At 42.1% G+C, this 8,627-nt stretch overlaps 1 protein-coding gene across 1 annotated transcript in view; it reads left to right on the top strand.

The window, feature by feature from the left end:
• The window catches only part of pitpnb (phosphatidylinositol transfer protein, beta), a 15,198-nt gene extending 7,866 nt beyond the window's left edge, over positions 1 to 7,332 (top strand). Inside the window, exons 7-10 of the mRNA XM_080848144.1 lie at positions 3,979 to 4,056; positions 4,322 to 4,432; positions 4,777 to 4,899; positions 6,089 to 7,332. Coding sequence (XP_080704270.1) covers positions 3,979 to 4,056; positions 4,322 to 4,432; positions 4,777 to 4,899; positions 6,089 to 6,139 — 363 coding nt within the window. The 3' untranslated portion in view covers positions 6,140 to 7,332. The remainder of the gene's footprint in view (positions 1 to 3,978; positions 4,057 to 4,321; positions 4,433 to 4,776; positions 4,900 to 6,088) is intronic.
• The last annotated feature ends 1,295 nt before the right edge of the window (positions 7,333 to 8,627 follow it).

The following is an 8,627-nucleotide window of genomic DNA, read 5'->3' as shown; positions in this document are numbered from 1 at the left end:
CCTCGCGAGAGTGCAGACAGACAGTGATAACGTTTAGTAAACAGACTTGGAGCGACTGTCCGACCCAAGCTAGTGAAATCTGCCATAATCAGCTGCTGGATATAAAGGTAGCCTATAGCACATGAAGTTTAAATAGTAGAAGAACCGAAATGGTTAAATCATTCTAGATAATATCGGGTGACGTGGTTCCTTATCATGCCGATTCATTGATCCTGTGGGTATGCTACCCTACTCAGTAGCTCTGCCAGCTATAACTAGTTAGTGAACTCTAGCTTACAACGTTAACCTACTCACTTGAGCTGCAGATCCCTACCGTGCTACAGTATAATTAGCACCTATAATTAGTTTTCAATATATTTTTTTATTGTGGCATATTTAAACTCGAAATGTGTTAATTTCTATACCCAGAAACCCACTAGAGGACACTTTAAAAGGATATTCTCAAAAAAATCTTATGGGGGAGCATGCCCCCAAACCCTCCTACTTTTGCTGGGTCACAGGAAAAAGAATAGTTTTTCTCCATGCCCCCCCCCCCACAAAACTGGGAACAAGAATAAGTAAAGCCTATTTTGCTAAATTTTTGTAAACCTTTGTTTGGCATATTGGCAAGGTTATTTAGAGGGCCATTTCTCAATGGTCTCTTGAGGAGTAAATGTTTGTTTATTAATCAGTTATTTTTGAACAAATAACACAATTAAGATTAGAAAGAGGAAAATTCGCAATTTTACGCCGCAACTATCTAAAAAAAAATCCCTAGAAATTTTAGGACATCCAGTAGCATCCAGACACAACATCCACAAATGGATGCTACTGGATGTCCTAAAATTTCCCTCTGGATTAATAAAGTATCCATCCATCCAAGATGAAGTAACTGCTTACCACTTATTACACAACAAATCACCCTTTATTAATCAGTTACTAACATTTTATAACTGGCAAAACAGAGCCTTATTGTAAAGTGTGAAACACATCATCATCTTGTAATCAGTTACAAACATTTACAACTTGCAAAATGGAGCCCAAATAGTGAGCCTGCATCGTCGTATAAAAACTGTGTTTATAACTCATTTATGAGGGCTTATTAATGACTTACAAAGGGTTTACAACCTAATGAATAACCAATTTATAAACCATTTATAATGGAGTCTTATTGTGAAGTGGTAAATCAAGTAATTTGTAAATCCGTCAAGATTTCTGCGAGATAAGAGTGTAAACTATTGTGAAGATCACTGATGTTACCTAACGTACCACTGATCCCTACCGGAAGCTAAGTGGAGTCCAAAAATGGCCTCCTGTGCGAACGTTCAAGAGTCCGCTGTAATACATCTAGCCTTTAACTAAAATATCTATGCTCACAACCCTCACCTCTAGTATATCACTTCCACACTATCACCTTCAACCTCTCACCTATCACCTCTGGTGGCAAACACGACATGCTCTGGTGGTGGATTAGTCTGACTGCGTGTCCTGCATCTACTCTTTTTCAGTGGCAAAGTGTTTTGTTTGATAAAACACATTGGATGGATAAATGGCATAGTCTTGATTAAATCACTTGTCATTAATTGCATACACCCACAGGCACTGAGACCGCAACCTTGTCCTCTACTTTCTGTGTGTGTGAGTGTGTTTGTGTGTTTCTTAGATAGAACACACCAGAAGTTTAGAGGGGTGAGGATTGCACCATCAACAGTGCAGAAGTTTTTTTGTCTGTGCTGACTGTGTGTGTGTCAGATAAAACATGCATCATAGCACCTCAAGTAAACGGTAATTGAAAGGCATTTATAAAGCGCTTTACCGATAAATGTCTCCGACATCTACCCATTCTTACACCGATGACAGAAGCTACTATCCAAGGTGCCAACCTGTCGATTGGGAGCGGTTGGGGGTTCAGTGTCTTGCACAAGGACACTCTGACACTTGGTGAGGAGGAGTCTGGATCGAACTAGCATCCTTCCGATTGCTGAACGACTCCCCTACCTCCTCAACCACTAGGATATTAGTATCCTCAAAACGGCAGTCTCTTCTTCAACAGTAAGAGAGCGACTCTGGCCCTCTAGGCAGAGTTTCCATGAAACAGCTATGTCTGAGCTAATGATTAAAATGGGCACAAAAACTGGATGGAGTATGATTGGACATTCACTGGATGGAGTATGATTGGATAAAACAGGTTATGGACAGTCACTGGATGGAGTATGATGGGATAAAACGGGTTATGGACAGTCACTGGATGGAATATGATTGGATAAAAAGGGTTATGGACAGTCACTGGTTGGAGTATGATTGGATAAAACGGGTTATGGACAGACAAATGTATGTTTGAGGTGTTCTTTGAAGAAGAACATTTCTGAGACAAATGCTGTAGGAGTGCTTGATGGCAAGCATGTATAGGAAATATGAATGCCTGGTATTGCTTTGGTGGTGATAAAGTGGACAAGTAGGTATGTTGCTCTATTTTCGAATGCTTTGGGGTGCGCTGTACAGCAGAACAATGACCCAAAGTGCTGCTCCAGAATATAGTATGCTATACCTGTTTTAGTGAAGACAGTCAGCTGGTATTCTGGCTGTAATGGATTGGTAAGCGCAGTCATAGGATCTCAGCCCAGTTGAGCTGTAGTAGGATCAGCTGGACTGCGTGGTCCAAAAACGTGCTCATTGAGCCAAACTTACCCGGGGGGTTCTTCAGGGAGCAGACATAATTTTTTTCTAACCTTGTCAGTTTTCTATGTTATATGTGATATTTCCTGAGAAATAACAAACTTTTGAATGGTTGTGCTATTGTGTGTGTGTGTGTGTGTGTGTGTGTGTGTGTGTGTGTGTGTGATGCTGATGATTATGTTGTAACCTGTAGGTGACTGTTGGCTGTAAGTCTCTGATCTCATGTCTGTGTAAATGCTGGTTTGATTCAGTGTCATGTGTCAGACTGTAGCGTTGAGGTGTGTGTGTGTGTGTGTGTGTGTGTGTGTGTGTGTGTGTGTGTGTGTGATTGGATCAGTGCTTTAGCAAAGTCAATCCTCTGGCCATCTGTTCCAGGAACTCCACTTTGACAGATTAACGGTAGTCATGGTGTGTTAGTCTGTGGGAGTGTTTTCTTTACTTAACTTTAGTGGTATGTGTGTGACTGTGGTTTGAGACGTGAGACAGTGGGTGGTCAGTGGGTGGTCAGTGGCATCAGGCTGTTAAAAACACACACACACACACACACAAGCACACACACACACACACACACACACGCACAGGTTTTTTCTAGCATCTATGGTATATGGGGAAATCTGAGACCAAGAGCAACAGACATCAGAATATCAAGGTCGATGATTACAACGTAGTGTCAAAAACGCCTATCCATTGTCTTGCCTGGATATCTGCTGAACTTAAGCATGTTAACCAGCCAAATCCATCCTCTCTTATAATACCACTTTGTACCTCATGAGGTGCTAGCTAGTCACTGAAGTGAAAAACAGCAAAGCAAAGTAAGGGTGCCATTACGGGCATAAGCCAAAGCTGTCAGGATTGTGTTTGTTAATGGATGAATGGAGATACACTTTAATTTAGATGTGTGTCGGATTAATTAACAATGGGACCCAAGTAAACATGGCTACCTGTTGTAAGTATCAACAGTGAAGCTCAGTAGCAAGCCCTACTTTGTTATACCGTCAGGTAGTTCAGAAGCTTGAATGCTTAAATGACGATCTACAGAGGTTTTTTTGCCTAAGGTAATGTAACATACTAAGTTAATGTAACATACAAATATCAATTAATGTTGATGACACTAATGGTTTCAATCATATCAATGTTTTCATGTTACATGTAGCCTTCAGTCTCGGCCAAATGTTTTGTTTACTTCTTCGAAGGGAGAGGAGGTAGGGCTGCACAGACGTAGTGATACACTGCCCCACATCTGCTTGGAGTGGAAATCATTTAGTTCAATAGGCTAACATATAGCCCTTTTCAACAAAGTTGATTATGATGATCTGTGTGCAGGACTACAAGCCCCATGAGGACCCTGCCCTCTTCGTCTCAAAAAAGACAGGCAGAGGGCCCCTGAGCCCAGAATGGAAGGTAAGCTGAATGTATTCACTGGAAGGATGCATGCACATACAAACTCTCATATTTATTTATATATATATATATATATATATATATATATATATATATTTTATATATAAACACACACACAAAGTGTAATTCATGCACACAGGCACTTACATACACCCACACATACTCAAACACACACACACACACACACACGCACGCTTAAACACACATTCACATGCATACTGATGGCACAGTGTGTGTGATGACTTTGTGGTGTGTGTTTGTGTAGGAAGAGCTCGAGTCCAAGCCTGAGCGCCCACGGATGTGTGCCTACAAACTGGTCACAGTCAAGTTCAAGTGGTGGGGTCTTCAGAGCAAGATCGAGAACTTCATCCATAAGGTAATGACAACTACACAGGCTGTCTGTTTGACAAAACGTCCTCTCTTGCATGCACATGCGCATACACACACACACACACACACACACACACACACATTGGTGGTCAGTGGCCCGAACTTCACTCTGATTGGTCAAGATGCAGAAGATATCTTTTGTGTTGAGGGTGTGTGTGTTTTATATTTTGTGTTGATGGTGTTTTTTGTGTGTGTGTGTGTGTGTGTTTTATCATTTGTGTTGATGGTGTTTTTTGTGTGTGTGTTTTTATATTTTGTGTTTATGGTGTTTGTGTGTTTTTTTAATATATTTTGTGTTGATGGTGTGTTTTTTATATTGTTTCCCCTCAGCAAGAGAAGAGGATCTTCACTAACTTCCATCGTCAGCTGTTCTGCTGGATCGACAACTGGCATGGGCTCACTATGGCCGACATCAGGAGGATGGAGGACGAGACACAGAGGGAGCTGGAGGAGGTAGAGGGAGTCAGACATGGAATACTCCACCCCCTGTAGCAGTCTTAGACATTAGCCAGGATGTAGTTGTAGCTTGTAGCATGACCTCAGTGTGTGTGTGTGTGTGTGTGTGTGTGTGTGTGTTGTGGATTTAGATGCGACAGCAGGGCTCTGTACGTGGTACGACGGCATCAGCAGAGGAGTAGCGCCCCCCTGTGGCAACCACAGGCAGGTGCAGTAAGTCTGAGAGGTGCACACTCTGCCACTCTCCTCTTCTCTGCATGCTCCTTCTTTCAGCTCCTGTTTTTCACCTCTCTCACACACTCAACAGGGACTCAACTGACTCCTTCACATATTTACTCTTTTCAGTTTGTATGTTGTTTGTGTGTGTGTTTGTGTGTCTACTGCCTCTCATCCAACAGTCTTTTCTTTCCAGTGTGGGTGTCATCTTCTGCTGTGTTGCATGCAGTTATTCACTAACTAACCCTGTGATCTCTCCTGTGTTTGCTCACTTCATGCTGTTATCTCGTCACTCTTTCTGACTATTTGACTTCACTCATCTCCCATTTCATGTTGGACCTCAGAGGGATTCTGGGTGTGCACTGCACATGCATGGTTGGAGACTGGTCATTTTTGAGATGTGGAAACTATTCTAATCTGTGTGTGTATGGAGACCCCATGCTGACCTCTGCTTGTGTCGAGACTTTGTTAAACTGTGTGTGTTTGTGTTTGGACTGTACTAACTTTGTGTGTGTGTGTGTGTGCGTGCGGAGACTGTACTAACTTGTGTGTGTGGAGACTGTACTAACTTGTGTGTGTGGAGACTAACGTGTGTGTGTGTGTGTGTGTGTGTGTGTGTGTGTGTGTGTGTGTGAGAGAGACTACTAACTTGTATGTGTGGTGACTGCTAACCTGTGTGTAGAGACTGTACTAACTTTTTTGATCTGTTCTTTGAGTGTGTTTGGCGATTGCACTAACCTGTATGTATGTGTGTGTGGAGACTCCTAACCTGTGTGTGTGTGTGTGTGTGGAGACTACTAACGTGTGTGTGTGTGTGTGTGTGTGTGTGTGTGTGTGTGTGTGTGTGTGTGTGTGTGTGTGTGTGTGTGTGTGTGTGTGTGTGTGTGTGTGTGTGTGTGTTGTGTTGTTTGTGTGTGTTGAAATGACGCTAACGTGTGCTAACCTTGGCTCCTCTGCCTGTTTGTCTCAGCTGAGGAAGTCGGGGCAGGTTCGTGGAATGAGCGCAGCACATGAGCAGTAAGAGGGACGAAGAGCAAGAGTCCTACCATGACAACAAACACTGAAGAGGAGAGGCTTGGCATTGGTGTTGGTGTGTGTATGTGCGTGCGCGCATGTTTGTGTGCGTGTGTGTGTGTGTGTGTGTGTGTGTGTGTGTGTGTGTGTGTGTGTGTGTGTGTGCATGCGCGCTGGTTCCAGCTCCTGTAGTCCTGTCATTGTGCAGACCCTGCAAGGGTTGCACCATGAGTGTTATGCACAAGGAGTGATTTTAATGTATTTTAAAGAGAAATGTCAGCTAGATGACCACAGCACACATTTTTATTTATTCTTTTGCCATTTTTATTTCTTGTAATGTCATTCCTGAATGACATGTCATCATCTCTGTGAGTGAGATAGTTGGTGTCCAAGGCATTTTACTTGGAATCTCCCTATGGGCCGTGACCACCTAGGTCCACCCCTGCAATGAGTTTAACATCACAGCAACTACAGGGATGCCTGTGTTTAGTGTGTGTGTGTGTTAAGGGGGTGAAGATTTCTGTGTTTCTTTTCTTTCCTTTTTCTCATGTATCCGGAAGAGGATATGTAGCACAGATTGTTTGTGTGTGGGGGTGGATGGTGTTAAAATCATCTCCTAGGTAGGATGGGTAAAGGGGGTGTTAGTATTTAAATGATGTCCTAGTTGAGGCGGGTCTGGGAGCTGTGAAGGTAGCGGCCAGTCCTCTCTTCATTTCCTACATTTCCTGACTCCCTCCCCTCTGCTAGAGTCATGACCTCTGTTGTCCATTTCCCTGGTTGTGTTAGCTAGTTAGTGTGTTTAGGATGCTGAGCTGTGGCAGGTAGATAATGTTTGTTTGTTTGTTTCTTTGTTTGTTTGTTATGAATATATTTAAAAACAGAATGAGTGTAACTGAATTGTAAATGCCATTCTCGGAGTTGGAAGGGATGCCGAGTGTGCATCTGGTAGTTTCTTACCACGCATTTTCAGGACGAGAAGGGCTTGTTTGTGAGGTGAGGTGATCTTTGACCTGTGCGGTTGTGAGGTCGTTTTCCCCCTCACCATGTCTGTCTGGCGTGTGTGTGGGTATGCAAGTTTAACCCCACCACAATTCATCACACACATCCAACTGGCACACAGGAACGCATCAGTCCATCTCTCATGGTAGAGAGTGTGTTTGTGTTTGTGTGTGTGTGTGTGTGTGTGTGTGGGGGGGGGGGGGGGGGGGGGGGGTTCTCCTCCCTGTGTGTGCTCATGTGTAGCTGCACCAAATAAGACTGAAGACTTGTCTGTCTCAGGATGTCTGGCTCTCTTTTCTACACTGAATCCTTAGGCTAGGCTAGGAGGAACAAATAGGGCCAGCTGAGTCTGCTTTTTATTGTCTAATCATGATTGAGCACTTGCAAGATTTTTTTTTAAAACAGGATGTATTCAGACACCTTTTTCAGACTTATTCAAATTTCAGGGGGAATTAGTTATGAATGTACAATGTTATGACTTTATGTTATTTTTATTGTAATGTATTTTGGCAGCTTTTGAGCTGTTACTTAAAGGTCTAGACAATGTTAATAAATTTCAACGTAAAAATTGATAAGCTGAGTTTGTGATGTTATTACATTTTTACAGAACTCTAAAATATAAAATTAGTTGCACACCCATTAGTATGTTATTCACAATTACTTGTTGTACACACACACGCCTGTACTATGCTCAATCAGACCCTTGCAGCATACCTCTGCTCAGAATGTGCACACTATACTGCAATACTGATCATGTTCAATTAACATTGTACACTTAGACCAATATGTTAGCCAGCTAGTTCAGCTAAGAAAACTATGGTTATGTCAAAAGGGCTAATAAGGCAATAATGCAACGTTGCACCACCAGTCACTAATTATTTAACTATTTCACAGACTCATCCTCTCGCACCATTGGTCCGAGGCCTATCAGTAAAGTAATAATGGTTGGATGACCTGATGATTTACTATAGTCTTCCTTTGGTAACAAGGAACTGTTCCTTTGGTAACTGTTTCTTTTACTTAAGTAAGTTCCTCCAGAGGTGCAGCTCAGTCAGAGGGCAAATTGGCGTTTACCCAGGCAGCTTCAGCTCAATGTTCTGCACATAGAGGAATTAACAATGTTTTCTGAATTGAGCCTTTCCTTTCCATTTTTTCTGAATTACTTGGTCCTTTTATAGTCTATGGACACATATCTGAGAGACTATCTCAGATGCAAGCAAGTAAATGCTGAAGTGAAACATGGAGACCCTGTAAAACACTAACAAGACATTACATGGTGGGTGCTTTTACAATGACAGGTTGCTTTTTGCATGCTGGGAAAATACTACAACTACGTTTTTAAAGGATAAAATGAGACTAGATTATGGTGTCAACTATCTGAAATATGATGTGCTGACCTTGCCTATCTCTGTTTTTCCTAACAATTAGTCAAATTAAGAATTCATTTTATAACCTAAAATATGAATAAATTGTCATTTTACATCAAAGCGGCTAAA

The sequence above is a fragment of the Sprattus sprattus genome, assembly GCF_963457725.1.
Source record: "Sprattus sprattus genome assembly, chromosome: 11".
NCBI classification, from domain to species: Eukaryota; Metazoa; Chordata; class Actinopteri; order Clupeiformes; family Clupeidae; genus Sprattus; species Sprattus sprattus.
This window is presented reverse-complemented; position numbering and strand designations above follow the sequence as displayed.